The sequence below is a fragment of the Pomacea canaliculata genome, linkage group LG8, assembly GCF_003073045.1.
Source record: "Pomacea canaliculata isolate SZHN2017 linkage group LG8, ASM307304v1, whole genome shotgun sequence".
Classification (NCBI taxonomy): domain Eukaryota; kingdom Metazoa; phylum Mollusca; class Gastropoda; order Architaenioglossa; family Ampullariidae; genus Pomacea; species Pomacea canaliculata.
In genome coordinates, this window is record NC_037597.1 from 27470816 (window position 1) to 27487354 (window position 16539).

The 16539-nt window shown below is 37.2% G+C and overlaps 1 protein-coding gene across 3 annotated transcripts; it reads right to left on the minus strand.

The window, feature by feature from the left end:
- Nucleotides 1-1640: 1640 nt before the first annotated feature.
- On the minus strand, nt 1641-11042 carry LOC112570867. Of its 3 annotated transcripts, none has more exons than XM_025249543.1 (9): nt 10904-11042; nt 9969-10247; nt 9346-9523; nt 8591-8769; nt 6030-8396; nt 5148-5230; nt 3307-4435; nt 2593-2666; nt 1644-2015 (listed from the first exon to the last, which is right to left on the minus strand). In XM_025249543.1, exons 2-5 carry the CDS (start codon nt 10245-10247, stop codon nt 7863-7865), a joined length of 1170 nt encoding a protein of 389 aa, XP_025105328.1. In that variant the 5' UTR covers nt 10904-11042; the 3' UTR covers nt 1644-2015; nt 2593-2666; nt 3307-4435; nt 5148-5230; nt 6030-7862. The 3 variants fall into 3 exon arrangements, with proteins under 3 accessions (XP_025105327.1, XP_025105328.1, XP_025105329.1); XM_025249544.1 differs by having other exon boundaries at nt 9969-10271; nt 10904-11036; XM_025249542.1 differs by lacking the exons at nt 8591-8769; nt 9346-9523; nt 9969-10247; nt 10904-11042 and having other exon boundaries at nt 1641-2015; nt 6030-7857.
- Nucleotides 11043-16539: the final 5497 nt, after the last annotated feature.

The following is a 16539-nucleotide window of genomic DNA, read 5'->3' on the forward strand; positions in this document are numbered from 1 at the left end:
TTTTTATTTTTTGAGACTAATAAAGAATGGAATTTGTAAGCATTTGGGTTACGAGTATAGTAGCTTGATAAGTATTTTTTGCGCTGGGTATCAAATTTGTTACAATTAAAAAGATAATGGAATTCATCCCCTATGTCATTGGTGTTGCAGAGTCTACAGGACCTTTCATTTCTAGGGATGTCTGTTTGCCTACCTTTATTCACTGGAAAGTGGTTATTCAATGACCTAAATTTTATTAAAGGGAGATAATCATGTGGGGAGGGGGAGGATTTTTAAGTAGGGTTCTAGTAAGAAACTGCTTTTAAACATTCTATAATTTGAGTATATTTGTTTGGAGTCTAGGTCCCCTAACCAGTTCTGGATATACTGGTCCTGTAGGGACCTATCTACTTTCTTCTTGAACCTATCACCTGTTATGTTTATGCTTTTCTGGTTTATCCATATTCCACTTAGGCCAAGATCTTGCAGCGTTGTCTGAATACTACTGATATAGCTAGACTTAAGGATGTTTGTTTAATGTAGGTTTAAGAGCATTCTATATGTAGTGCTTGATAGTTTATTACTATTGCTAATCAATTGAAACCAAAAGCTAAGCATCCTACTTTTAATAAGAAGACTAACAGGGAAGCGACCACACTCTCCAAGCACTATACAAGATGGGGTGGACTTTCTTATTTTGAGGATCATTTTGTTAAATCTTAGCTGTAGTTTAACACAAATGTCACTAATTCCTGATGCCCATATTTCACAACCATAGGTAAGTACTGGAAGGACAATTCTGTCAAACATGTCAACTTGAATATCTAGTGGTAGCTGTGACTGTTTACATTTTTTCAGTAAAGCAAACATGGCTCTTGATGCTCTGTCATGAAGGTCTTTTTGTGCTACTAGAAATTTGTTATTGTAGTTTAGTTTCAGGCCAAGATAGGAGTAATGATCTACTATTTCAAGTTTCTCATCGTTATAAACAAATGTTGGTTGGTTTCTTATTTTACCTCTAGAGAATATAACTATTTTTGTTTTGTCCGAGTTAATTGTCAGGTTCCACTTGTCACAGTATTTTTTCATGCTGTCTAGAGCATTCTGAAGATTTTCTGGTGTCTCAGATAAAATGACAGTATCATCTGCATATAGGAGTATGAATAATTTAAGGAGCACATCAGTTTCTTGAGGAGTGAGGTTAAGGTCAAGGATTATTTGTCGGAGGCTATCAATATGACTTTGTAGTGTAGTTGCTGTTATTGTAGCATTTTCAAGTTCCTCCTGTTTGGTAGTACAGGTCCTAGATTCCTCTCGACGTCTCCAGAACTCCATAGGAGAGTAGCGATGACTACAGTCAGGAGAAGGGACATGCTGCATGAACTCACTCGAAGCTTGTTCACACACATGGCTGCCTTCACCGTACTGATGGTGTGTTAAGACAGAACAAAATGTTTGGCTTTCGATGAGAGCACACAAACATGCGGCTATCCTGGTGACGAGCGCTCACCGCTCCCCCTGCCTATGTAGTAAGAGAATAGAGTGAGGCAAGTCTTTGAGAACTCCTTGAGCCAGACCTTTAAAAGCGAAAGCAATGGCAAAGAAATATTTCACATATCAGTCAACAAGTACCAAACAAGCTTAAGGATAACTGGATAAACTGATAAGAGAAGGAGAAATTTACTGGACACAAAACAGAAATGAAAATTGAATGGCATTCTAAATTTGCTACCTGTGTTCACACATGAAATAAAATGGTTACCAATATATATTTTCCCAATGCATTTGTTGCCCAAAAAAACTACAATCCTTTCAATCATGTTAACAATAAATGTTCATTAAATTCACTAGATTTTTTTTCTGGTACATAGTTATGTTTTGGACATTGTGATGTGCCAGTTTCAAACCAGCAGTGGAGATACACACACACTAATGCCAAACTTTGGCAGAGTCTATCCTTCAACGCTGAGTTCAAAGCTTTCAGCTGCTTCCAGTTCTTGGTTTACTTTAGAGGCCCACGTTTCCAGTCGAGAAATCTGAAAACAAGTGATGTTAGTATAATTCACTAGCAGAGTACTCAATCTAAGGGTACCATTCAAAAAAAATATTTTAAAACAGAACTAAAATTAGATTCTATGACACATTGGTTGCATATTCCACATTACTCCAGACTGGACATCTGGCAGTATACATGAGAATAATTTTTCCCAAAGGATAAAATCTTGCAACCAAGCTCTGCTCTACATCATACATCCTGCAGGATGCATAGTCCAAAATTCTAATAGGAAATTTGTCGTGACTGAATCAGTAAACGATGAATAAAAAGTACATATTCAAGCATTTTCATTTCTTATTGGCTTCCTCCACACAGCAAAAACTATTTTGAAACAATGCAATGGCATACATGCGTTATCATGTTAAATGTATAATTGGGTGTCCAGAAATATGACCTAGTTGTAAAATAACCTTTGCTCATAGTAAAGTGTAGGGGTAAGCTTTTATTTCTGTGCATTTTGCACTGTTTCAGTGCTAGACACCCCAGAAAATAAATGAGCACCAAAATAATGTATATATAATTTATCTTCAAGACAGTACAATGAATTTGGTACATACGGAGTAGCGTCCCTTCTCCCTCTTGTCATTGCTTGGTTTATACATCTTGGATGAAGTCTTGTTCAGTGAAGGACCTGATATAGATAAAGGTACAGGATCATGCACTTACATATCTGGCTAGAACTGCAAATATCAAAGTTATTTACTAAAATAAATGTCCCAAATTTGTAAAGGGCTTTTGTGGTCAAAAGATATGCTGGTAGTGAAAAAGGGATCAATGCCCTCTCTAAATATTATCTAAAATATTAAATATTTTCCTCACAAGTTACAGGATATTCACATTTTCATCAATATTCAATTTAACCACAGACTAGGTCAGACCTGGGCAAAGGCCGGCCCGCGGGCCAGATCTGTCCCGCCTCCTGTCTCTCACCGGCCCGCCCGCCAGTATATATACTATATATACAGTATTGGGTAAAACTGAGTTAACTATATTAGTGCGGCCCTCTAAAACCATCCCAATTTCTCATGCGGCCCCTTGGGAAAATTAATTGCCCACCCCTGGACTAGGTCAACCCCGGTGAAATGATCTACAAGACAATCTCAATACAAGAAGCCAAAAGTTGACAAAACAACCCTCCCTACTGCTTCATACTCATGACATTACTTTACTCTATAAACAAGACAGCACATTTCAAAATATTACAAAACAATTTTTAATGGTTGCATGTTTTTAAAACATTTTAAGAGCAAAGCACACAATGCAGAACAAACCTTTTGTTTCTGTCATGACAGGTTTAGGTGATAATTTAAGAGGCGTTGCACGATCAGCAATGTCTGCCATCGGTGATTCTGAAGGGCTCGTGCTGTTCATGGATGAAATTCCTGAATCCACAGCCAAAGGCTCACCACACATATTCTCTTGTCCTATGTCCCACATGGTAAACAAGTCTACATCCATGGAATCACATGGAACTTTTGCAATGCTTACAGTTGAAGGTTTAGGTTTCTTGGCTATCGACAACTTTAAAGATACAGCATTTTTGGCTTGTAGGGGTTTGGAAGATGCACTTAATTTTTTCTTACAATCTTTGTGTGTTTTTGTTTTGCATTTTTGATGGGATAGAGATGATACTGCATTGACAGATACCTTTCTTTTTTGAGGATCAGTCTTCACTGATCTTACCAACTTATTCTGCTTTGTTTTCTTAACTGGAACACCTTCCTCACATTTGCTAGTAATACTATGTACCTGGGAGTGACCAAGCATTTTCTTCTTTAAGTTCCTTTCACTCTGAATTTCAAGAACTGGTGTATGCGCTAGATCAGAGAGCTGCTGTGGATGATCCCTTTTTTGTGAAGAATGTGATACCCTAACTGAAACCAGAGGCTTTTGAGAATGGTTCTGTGACTTGATGTAGCTATCATTCTGTGGATCACACCCGATGGGTGGCTGAAAAGGAGAATTCGTTGAAGAAATGTGGAGTATGGGTGTTACACTCAAGTCAAGCATGCCTAGTGGGATCCTTGGTGATCGTCTCCTTTCTGGTAGATGAAATTTTGTTGTTTCTTTACACGCAACTGGCACCAATGCAACAGGTGTGCTAGTCTGCGTTGGTTTTTGTTTTCTTCCCTGTTTGCTACTGACATTCTTTTTGCATAACCTTTTCCCAGTCACTTTGGACAAAATGTGATGTGTTTCCTTTGTGTTTCCTTTTAGATTATATTTAAGACCAGATGTTTTCCTTTCATTTTTCTTCCTATGATGGCCCTTTGAGGAAGATGAATATGACTTATGTGAAGCCACACTATTGATAAAGTCATCTGATTCATTAAACTCGTAGGCATCTGGTGAAAATACAGCCTGTAAATTGCTTTTTGCAGAGGACTTGATACACAGACGCTGGAACATGTACCAAAATGACATGGATCAAAAAACTGTTTGTGAACTTCTACTGCCAGTAAATGTAAGAATTACTACATAAAAATATGCATTAAAAAATCATTAGCTTCGGTGTCTTCAGATTCAAAGTGTTAATGGTTGCCTAAGCAACTTCGCTAAGCAGTGAGTGATCTGTTTATCTAATTTCTACTTGCACATGCTAAATCCTTGAATAAAACGTCATCATTAAATGAAAAAGTAAATCCTCTGTTGTTATGACTCAGTACTTAAAAATATCCTTGACAAAACACAAGCAATGAAAGGTGTACATTTCAACTGAAAAAAGGCACAAAATGGATCTAAAGTTCCATTGGTAAATATGGTACAAATATATTACTCAGGTGGCAAACAAGATGCTATAAGATGCTTGAACAGAGGTATCACGTGACCAGTATAACTGGGCAGTGCAGCTGTGTGATGCGGATCTCTTAGATTTTCTGTACATCAGTTAAAATTAGGCTGTACAGATAGTGTTTAATGCCCCCGAATAAGCCATTTGTTCCATTAAATTTTTTGTTGTTGCTAATAACATTCAATTTTGAAAGTTTTTCAAAGAATTTTTATTTTATCCATGCTTAATAATTTGGTGCATTGATAATTGTAAGACAAATGTTATACTTTTGGAGATGGCAATCCCTTAAACCAATAAGGAAATAAGGAAAAGAAAACTTACATCTAGACATTTTGAGTTTTCTTTAGACTTCTTATTCCCTTTTTGGGCTCTGGCTTTCTTTGTTTTTGCTCCATCTGTGGAATCTGTGACATTCAGTCCAGCATAAATTGTAATAAAATTGTCGTCATTGCATGTAAAAACTGCTTTATACGTAACAAGCAGCAAATGCTATGGTTATATGCAATGGTTGTATTTCAGTGCAATCCTTCAGAAAATGATACCATCACCATGACAGCATAAGATGGCAAGGCCTAAAGTTTCCTGACTTTCTGGAACATTATTATCAAACTCATTTCATAGTATACAAGTCATCTTTCCTTTAACTGAGATGCTCAGATAAGTTTATATTAATTTTAATCAACTATATTGCTAAGATTAATAGTAAACAAACAAGTTTTTCTGTCAATTTTGCATTGAACATCATTTAAAATTAAATTGACTAAAACGAAAATGTGATAACACATTTTTAAGCTGACATATTCATACTCATACAACCATGCATCAATACTACATAGATAACACAAGGTTTGGACCACTGTATTACACAACGGGTAAGAGCTAACCCGTAGTACAATTCTTAGAATTTAAAAGCAGTAGCATGGTCAGACGTAAAAAAAACCCAACTAAAATAAAATTTCATAGCTGACTAAATAAATCAATTATTCTGTTGACAAATTTAACCTGCTATTGAGTCTAAGCAGCAAAATGTCGCGAACAAATACGACAGGATCAGTCAAGTGTTGCTTTGTCATTTTGTGACACACCGTGCTTAGCAAGTTTGAGCAGATCGAAAAGGGCTCGGAGATAATTCGGTTTTTAGAAATGTTGAAATAAAAGTAGGATGAAAATATATTTAAAAAGAGAAAGGCACTGAAAGTATACCTCTTTTGGGCCTTTTTGTTGACATGTTTACAGCTTCTCCTCTTTGAAATGTTGAATATGGCGGGTTCGACGAACAGACATGCGCACTTTCAACTTCCTGTTATAGAAAAGTCTTTTTTTTTTTTCTGGCTTGGAGAGTGTAGTTCGTGGTATCCTGCATCTTCGATGTCGTTAGTAGCAGAGATGGACATTGCCCGTAGTTTACACTCTTTTATTCATTCCTGTTGACTTTGCTTACATTGCAAGGGATATAATTCCATCCTTGATTTTTTTTCCCTTCTTTCTTTCCTTTTTCTAGACCGATCGATGATACAAACCATTACTCAATCCAACAATATTAATTATAATCAGTTGTGATTCGAGCATTGAAACATAAATTCAGACTTGCGCGGGTGTCTTTGAGTAATACATACGTAACACAGATATAATCATATATGTTCTAGAAACTATTCGTACTTTTTCAATCAAGGGAAGGATCGTTACAACAGATGTCCTTAAATAAAAGAATCATCTGTTCATTTCCAGATTTGTTTTCCCCGTTTCACTAATTGCTGGTTATTGATGCCACAGAATCTGAAGTTTTTCAGTTATTGATTTCGTACACTTTTAATTTGCGACAGGCATCTGAGGATTCTGAGCCCATTATATAAAAGCACATATAGTTTTGATCCAGTTGAAAAGGACAGTGATCTTTTCTTCTTCCTTTCGAAAAAAGTTTTTAAAAATAAAATATGCAATTAAGCTTAATAGTCCATCCTGTTATCTTTTCTCCTCCAGTCTTTGCATTCCTTCATGTACCTACTATTATTTTTTCTTTGCCCTATGAAGTGCAGTTTACATTTACAGCTTAATAATCCTCATCCTCATGTTGTATCACAGATGAATAGTTGGTGGTGTGTGTGTGATGTTGAGGGGTGTGCATATGAGTAGTTTAGATGTAAGATTTTTTTTTTTCTTTAGATTGTATCACTTGCTCACATCTTTTACCGTTATCTTTTACATAATCTGTAACTAGAACTTTAGATAGTAACTGAGCACATTTCCCATGTTGAAATTGCCCATTAGGATTAAAAATATTGGTCATTGCCATTGTCATTTTGTTTGCTAATATCATGGCTACCATTTGTACTGAAAGCACATTCAAATTTTTTAACAAATGATGTAATTGCTATGTCAATCAGATTACTTTCTACTTTGAGTGCTGACCATTTTCATCACTCAGTAAGAGTCATCACTAATGAATGCAAAAGCAGTATTAAAAGCATTATACACATAGCAGTTCAGTTTTATTTGTTGCACAAATTTACAACTTAAGGAGCAAATAAACAAATATAAAATGCTAAAACATTGTTTTCATCTTTTTTTTAAGAAGAGTTACTTTGCTTAATCTATATATGACACTGAAAATAACTTACTGTATTTAAAAAAAAACGTAGGGCATATATTACATATGTGAGTGTGTGTATCAACAATACACAGGTTAACAAAAAACTAGTATAATGAAAACCAGTTGGTAGTTTTCAATCTGTAAACTTACTATAAGAACTACTTGAAGACCAAACACTACAGCATAGAGGTAATGGTAGATTACTTCATACAACATTTTCATGTTGCTGTTTTATGTCTAAAACATCCCACTATTCATCAACACAGTTCTTATTTTTAAACACTGCAGCATCATAGTAGGCTGTTTATCATGCTACAGGTGAATACACTAGATCCTTTCAGATCATAAAATGAAAAGTTCAAGTTCAGTGTGTGAAGTGACAGCAACTCTATTCAAAAATACAAACATAAGAATGTAACTGCCAACTGAGAACTGACATCTTCAACCTAATCAACAGAAGAAATAATAGGGGCAAGAAGATGACTATCAAATTCTGTTAGCGATATCTGCTGAAACAAAGCCAGACTTGAATGACCTGCACTAAAGTGCTTCCTTTCACAGTTTGCACTTGTCAGCAACACTTCAACGTGTTCTCCACACACCCCAGCAATAAACTTTGCCTGGAACTCTGCTTTTGGGTAAAGCATGGAGTTATAGACATTGTACTCCACAAAGACTTGATCTTTGGGTGGCAAACTTTGCATGACTGTACGCCGAATGTCAGCCAAGTGCCCACATTGGGACTGCAGTGGTGTCGCAAGCATATTCAAATTAGCAGTGAGACGATTATTCAGGTAAAGATGGCACAAACGTTCAAGGCATGGCACATCTATTGCTGGAGTCACCAAATACACTTTGGTGTCCTTATTTGCAAACCAATGATTCAGCAAAGTGCTCCAAACTGCATACAGTTCAGCACCATCTGTCATAACTCCTTGTTTGAGTCTGTCAAGCTTGATGAAAAGTGAAGCTGGTGTTAGCTGGAAAAAAAAAGAAAATACTCCAGCAGGTTGTGTGAGATTGAAACAGTGGATGTGTATTCTATGAGAAAATAAATTGGCTCAGAGTAAAGCTGTAGAGAGCTGCCACTAGTCTAGGCAGCTCTTTCAGACATCTGGTTAATTTTGAAACTTCTTAAATCTAACAAGTAAAATGATGTATAGGGTTATCTTACCATGTTTTCTAAATGATAACTACTTTCTGGCTTTTCTCCTCGCAGTGGACCAATTGGCAACATCTTTTCATCAGCAAGTGCTGCTTCTATAGCTTCTAGCCTTTTCTCATTTAGTATCTTATGAGCATCCAGGACATTCAAATCATCATTGATGACAACATCAGGCCAATTTTCATAGTCTGGAAACAAACCAGAAGAAAGGCTACCTTATGGTTGAATATTCATGTAGTTTTTCTATATAAACGTTGCACCTTGCTTGATTTTTACTACATTTCTAAGAGATTAATTAATTATATTAATTGAACTAATTTCCTCACACTGAGGCAAGCTCAATGTGCTTTACAAGATACAAAGGGCACTAACAATACCACAACCTATCCATATCCAACAGACTCATACATTCATGGTTCAGACACCTGCATTTATTCACACACAGAAACATTTAGAAGTCGCAAAAACAAGGAAGTACAGCCTCGGTCCTGCATGCAAGTATACAGAATTGGCAGCTTAATTTGGAGTTGGAAACATTCTCCTGACAGGGTCATCACAAAGGATTTAAGACATTTTCAGAAGTGTCTGCCTGTTATACAGAGTGTGAAGAGTAATCTTGTCTGTCCCAATGATTTTGGAGCAGGTGGATGCATTACAGTCTAAGCTAACATTTTAGTTTGTCTAAAGCTTTGTTCATACATAATGCAATATACTGTGGTAAACATCACTTATGATGTCACTGCTTTAAGGATATTCTTACTTACAATCTTTTAACATCTTTTTTCGAACTGCCTTCATCAGTCGATGTTGCTCAGCATCAAATGGCTCTTTTAACTCTTGAGCTCTTTCTTCAGATCTGGTATAGGCCTTCACGATGCCAGAGAATCTCATGACAAACCAGTCGAGTGCTACTAGTCCAGCAACTGTTAACTGCCCTACGGCCTATATAGATGAAGGCCATACAACAGACATAGTGTGTTTATATACTTCAATCCAGTATATAGACAATTGCTGACAGCAAGATATTGTCGCCATTAAGATTGTAACTGAAAATTAATAATATAAACTAGCTTGATTGTTGTCTGTCTTAGGAAACAGCAAACATTTTTTCTGAAAAATTTTATGTTTCTTGTAGGAATTTAAGGACCCTGAAAACATAGAATCTGTTCAATCCAGGCAAGCTTTTGATTTACCTCTACCCTTTTCTTTACATCTTTAAGGACACAGACAACATTATAAAATCTTTTTTATAAATATTGGTGAGTGTTTTGATTCATGCTTTCCTGTCAATATGAACACTCAAAATATAAATGTCTCTTAAAGCGGCAAACAATAGTATACCATTTCTGCTCATTGCTTTCTAGTAAAAGAATGAAAGGAGACCTACCAGACATACTGTAATGCTGATGGTGTCCACCTTGAGTGTCACTTTATATTTTCCAGCTGCTTGGTATAATTTACAATATGGATAGTGCTTGATTGGGTAGTTGTTGGGGTGCTGGAGGACATAAAGCCAGAACATACCCAGAATGGTAGATCCATGGGGACTCACTGGTTTAATGGCTACTTGTCCTTCAGTACCCAAATCAAGCAGTACTCTCTCTCCAGTAAGGGAAAACACAAAGTCCTGTATTTCTTTTTCAAGGTTTGGTGTCACACCTTCCATCTACACATGAATAATTGAACCTCACTGGAATTATAAATGACAATCTCGTGCAGCTGGAATTGAATAATGACTCCAGAAAGTTTTATTTCATCTAATCTATAATTAATAGCTATTTTATGAAATGTGCAGCAACCTTAATTATAAGCAAGATAAAGCTTCAATCAAACAGTAATGCGATCTATAAGGAAGATATATGTTTATTATGTTTTAATAAATTGGGTGTGGCACATTCACAATAGCATTTATGATTCATCATTCCTAATCAAATATTTATTTTGTAACACATATAAAGAACTTAAAACTTTTTAGTAAATCTGGTAAATTGCACAGGAAGAAAAACTTACATTAAACAACAATTACAATTTAGGTAATAATCTGCAGAAAACAGTGTTGAAAACTGACTGAAATTATATGTCTAAACGATCAGAAAGAAACAGATAAACACAAGCTTCTCTGTAAACTTTTTTAAAACTTAATACGATAAACCCATCGTCCACCTTGTAGATAAAGGTATTAAATAATTTACACAAAATAACTCGACGTATACGTACTAACGTACATAAAAACTGTTGCTATGGGGAATTCGTAGTTGATTACGATGCGACCATAATTTTCACTTCTTTAAAAAGAAAAATTAAAAAAAAATTTAAGCTTACATTAATGACCAGATCAGCAAGTTTGTAGAAATCCAGGTATTCTCTGAGTGGAACTGCTATATTTTAGGGGGACTTCATACAACTGTTGTTACGGAAGCCACGCAAACTAGTTTTATCTCTAATTTAAAAGGATAACACTCAAGGGAAATAACTAGTACAATGCAGACCACTTTTTGTGTGTGTGTCTCAATGTTGTATTTATGGTTAACCAAGGACTTTTGTGCGTTGACTACGAGTTACAACTGAGAAAATTATCTAGATTTTGAAACAGTTTACATTTTCTAAAATTCTTTGACATTATATATATATGACAAGGAAAGTGATGCTCATTCTCCTCACCACCTTGAGGAGACTATAGCTCTCCGGATTTTTTGGATTTTATTGTTATTTTTCAAAGTTACTTTTGATTTTGCAGTTGATAGTTTGACCTGTCATGATCCTAGTGATGTTCTGGTTTGTGTTTCTCGATTGTGACATTTTGTTTGACTTCTACGGCTTCAGATGCTCCGTTGACTAACGGTCCTCTCCTCCACGGCGCTATTTTCGTCCAGTTGCGTGTTCGTGCACGTCAACAGATAAAACATGGTCTAAACTTCTTGATGACTCGAGGGAGTAAAAAATGTCTTCTTGCTTTACTTGCCGAGGTTTTTCCTCTTCATTCTTGATCTCTTCGACGGTGAAATGTCACCAGGCCACTCAGTCCTCCGTTTTCTTTTGTCTCCAGCATTATTATTATTTATGCACTTATGTCAATTTATAGACTTTATGGACAACGCAGTTCAGTTGTTAATCAGTAATTAGCACTACACTATTTGTTATTATTATTATTCCCGTTTCGACACGTTATCCCCCTTTGGTTTCCTGTCGTCTTATTATTATTATTATCATGATGATTATTATTATTTGTAAAGCGCCATGATTTTGCTCATAGGGCTGGCATATGGGGCTATAAAAATAAACTTTATTATATATTACGGCTATACGCCGACTTGTTATACTTTCACTTGTTCTGTGTCACTTCCCGTAAAAACTGTCTCTGAGGTCTCAGAAATTTACGTAGTTTTCTGACGAGACATCTTGTCCCGCCTTCATAACCATGCAAATATTCAGAACTTGAGCAAGAGAAACTTCTCAGTGTCACATCATCGGGCAAGGCTCGCAAGAAGTTGCATGGACACTGCTCTCAGAACCAATTTATCCCTTATCTTCTCTGTTCATGTTCAGTATAAAGTGTTGGACATGGAAGTATAATATGGAGCCTTCTTTACTAAACAATGAGAGAGTCTTTTCCCATTTCCAGTCAGGATGAACTTTGACCTCGAACGAATGCCACATGGAAGAGCGTTGAAATGACCAGCAACACCCCGCTCCAGCACACAAACATATACAATCAAACACACACATAAGCACATCAAAAGGCACAGGACGATAGTTAACATTTTGTCATAACTGGGGCTTGCACACATCTTGACAAATTTAAGTCATGTTGAAGTAGTGGCTATAAAGACCCAAGTCTGGTGATAGTGACCCCGCACTCACAGCAATGACTCGACTCTGGCAACCTCGTCAAAGTCTTTCTCTACTACGTCTACTCCATAGGACTTCGGGGACAATGCGTTGGTTTGAGGTTTGACACACATTTTAAAGTGTTTCTACAAATCTCGTATCTCTTGATAAAAGTCAATGAAAAACTGTATAGCTAAGTCATTTAATTTGTCATTTTCAGCCAATTATCTACAAGTGATTTAAAATGATTCTAAAACCTCCAAACATTTATACTTGCAATCATGAATATTATTATGAAATGTAAAGGAACTATTTTTTTTCTTAGTCCTATTTATCCTATAGAACATGTGGGGTGAGTCGGTTTGAGCCTCCCCTTTCATCCTGTCCACAGACTTCAAGTCTGGGATGTTATCCTTTTTGTAGCACACCTGTCCTCGTGGTTCACTATCACAACGCGTTGCTTCATTTTCAGGGTGGGAAAATATTTCACAAAACAAGGGTGAACTATAACACTAAGTAAATAGTACTTAATTACCAAGAAATAAATTTGTAAAAATATTGAATTAATTTTCCTCGAAGATTTGCGCAATGCCCTGAAAGACCTGTTCAGTATTCTTAAATATTTGTCAGTACGTCTGGTAGAAAAACTTTTTTCCTCTTTGTCTTTTCTGTACCGTTACGTCTATATTTTTTGTCCATTTAAAAAAAAAACTTTTTTCATTCACTCCCAAATATCTACAGGCCCGTCACAAACGTTTCTGAACAGTCATCGACATCTTCTATACGTTTTCTAGGTGAACCATGTGCCAGTACCATTCTTCCACACAGTCGTAGGCCAGCGGCATGAAGTCGTAGGAAAACTTGCTGGCGAACCGGTGAGGGGAGGCAACCATGCTAGGGACGTCTGCTACCCCGAAACAGAGACACCGCAGTTTTCTCCCGTTGAACACGTCCGTGTTTTATATCGAATCAGTTTAGTATCACCAGAGCAGGTGCCTCTTTGAAACCACATTTATACTCTCCTAAACAATTTTTGTGTGTGTGTGCATCAAGTGGATAGTTAGGGAAGGATTTTTCTCATCTGCTTGAGTTTTGTGTAATACAATACATGAAAGTCAAATATATATATAAATTTTATTATTGTTGGGGTGGGTTCCAATCCACTTTGCAGCGGAATTTACACAAGACAATGTCCCTTCCCCCAAAACCCACGGCACTTAAGGTTCTAGTTTAGCTGATGTTTATATTTAATATTCTGTGCAAGGAAGACTCTGTAGTCTGCGTGTTTAGTAGATGTCAAGCCTATTTGCTTTACTGTATAAACTGTTTTAGCTTTACTTGACCAATCATATAAATATAGTTGATAAAAACTTCGCGAATTAAAGTTTAGGTCAGGTTAAACACGTTAAGTAATAAATACTATTCTTGTGACATAGAGTAGTGTAAGCCTACGCATCAGCTTTTATTAAAATCTTTTTGCACGTGATGATAGGCTTGCATAGAGGAATAAACAGTGAACAACAAGTCTAAATGTTTCAATTGTCCGATTTCATGTGTCTTTCTGAGAACTTATCATTTATGAACGAATTTACAGACCGAAGTGCAGACCCCTACTTCAAAAGTTTTGAACAGCATAATTTAGCTACTATACAGAAGTGCTACTAAATTACTTTTTTAAGCACTTGGAGCTTGCCTTTTATGGTGGGGAAAAGTGCTATATAAATTAACTGTATTATCATTATTATCTCTGTACATGCTGTGATATACAACTGAACCTTAAGATGAAGTCATTGGAGAATTTACAACCATGTGACTAGAGGAGACAAAACCTTTTTATCCTACTTCACAGTTTTCTGTCTGTGGTTGTGCAGTGAAAGAACATTAATAATAATAATGGCTATTTAGTACACACATGAATGAGTTCATGGCATTTAGGAATTAGTGTCTAAACACATGCCCCACACAGGAATGCTTGCACAAATTAACTAAAATGAAAACCTCAAAACTTTTATCAGTTTTTCCTTTAATTGCTCATCTTTTGGAAATCAGTGAAAATATAATGTTGGGTATTTGTAGGCCTGAGCTGTACACTGTAGAAAACAATGTTTGCGATCATTTGTTTATTGTAAGAACTGACATGGTCGAAGAACACTACAACTGACGACATCAAACCGAAAGTAGTCTACCATCGGCTTGGGGTGAAGATCGTCATGTCATGAAGTTGTATCATACACATCTGTGATCATATGCAGGCATAATTCTCAAAAGTCATCCATATAGGCTGCGGGCAGAGAATCATACGTGTCTGTCCCGTCATATACTCCTGGCGCCGAAGTTTCATCCCGCCGTTATTTTCTGCATCGCAAAACCTCTAACCTCCCGAGAGCAGTTTGTACCCTGTTTTGAGCCCGTGTCCATTACATACCCGTACTTGTTGCACCCTGTTATGGTCCCGTGCGCATTATATACCCGGACTCGTGCCCCACAGATGACCTCCTCAGTCAATAGGCTCCCCGCCCCCGCCATATCCAAGCGTTGCTAGACGACAAGACTGTTACCCGCGGCTGTAGTGTGTCTTTCCACTGAAAGGTTGGAAGAGGTGAGGGTGGGGGGGGGTGGGGGGTTGTCCACGTGTTATCAACATGGGTTCAGGTGAAGGTGAAGCTGGAACAGTTCAGTCCACAGTGTGTGTGCGTTGCTCACCAAGAGAATTCACGCCGACCAGCTGATGCCAATCACAAGTCCAACATGAGGAGGATGTCAGATAAGACAAAAACACCCCCGAGCTCTGCCTCCTCCAGCCAGTTAGGCGAAGGGTAATCATCCTTAAAAACTATTTACAATGCCCGTCTAGCTATAAAAAATTGATATGTATCTATATTTCGAAAGAAAAGAAAGAGGTGTGAGTCTTGGTCTATTTTATGGACGAGCTGATACACGAGATGTACACCAATCATACCCGTTGTCTGTGTAAGTGTGTGCATCATGCACGAGATCATTCTTGCACGAGCATCCTTTCCGTTTGCCCCATACAGGTACCGTGGACACACAGAGCACTCCGAGAACGCGGCTGTTTCTTTTCGGAAAATGGTTGACAGTTGAATAAGTACTGATTGTGCTTGTAATAGCTCTGACACAGTTGCTTTTACTAACTTCTTTCAGTCAAAAGGTAGTGTTGTTCTGTGGCACTGAAAAAGATCTCTGAACTAAAACATAAATCTGACAAAATTATGGAAGGATATGAGTTTTATAACATGTCAGTCTCACAATGGTGGACAGAAACATAGTTACACTGTATTGTGTTCAATTAAAATATACTAGGTCTGGAGGATGAAGTCTACACTAAAAAGTTCATCCATAAAAGATGGGCAAGAATCCCACCATGTCCCTGTAAACCTCACATAATTTAAGGACAAAAATACTCAGTTGACACAAACACAGAAAGACGGTGTTGCAGAAATATTTATCTGTGAGATTTTACCTTCCTAATGAGAGATCATTAACCCATCAAGAAGCCATTTCTTTGTTTGAACATCCTCATCATTTAGGATTGAGTGTGTTGGACTCATTGACAAACGGATTGAAGGAACGACGAACCAGCGAGTGGCTGTTAGGCAGACAAGGACAGAAGTCAGCTTGGAGAAATGCACCCCGGACCTTTACGACCACCCGTGTCTTCAGTCAACAAAACCTTCACACCCACTCACACCTGCTTCGCAACAAGTGTTTCGGATTATTTCATGAAAGGCATAAGGGTGTTTTCTAGAGAGGTCTGTAGTAAGCTCAGTATTTTGCCCTACTAGAAGCTTCGTTATTGAAACTAAGCAACATCCAGATGCTCTGCCAGACTACACCATGTACCTCTTCTCCTGTCTTCATAAATGTGTGTCCTCGGACTTTGAACTTACACAAGGAGAGAATATTCTCGTAGAGTTGGTCAATTTGTTTTCAGCTGTTTAGAGGATATTATTGGTGTTTACACTACAATGTTCATTCAACCGGGCATTGGCTTCATCAGGCAGAAACCAGCGCTCATAAAAGTAACAATACCTGTCAACACAGGCAGCGCGCAAACGCCAGAAATCACGTGACCTTCCCTCTATAAATAGGACAATATGGGTTGTTGTGCT

Excerpts from the sequence above, each read along its gene's own strand:
- LOC112570867 (XM_025249542.1), bottom strand. The coding sequence starts at position 6,054 with ATGTCAACAAAAAGGCCCAAAAGAG. Across the intron at positions 4,436-5,147 it reads AAAACTCAAAATGTCTAGAT|CGTCTGTGTATCAAGTCCTC; the intron begins GTAAGTTTTCTT and ends TACATGTTCCAG. Across the intron at positions 2,667-3,306 it reads TGTCATGACAGAAACAAAAG|GTCCTTCACTGAACAAGACT; the intron begins GTTTGTTCTGCA and ends TATCTATATCAG.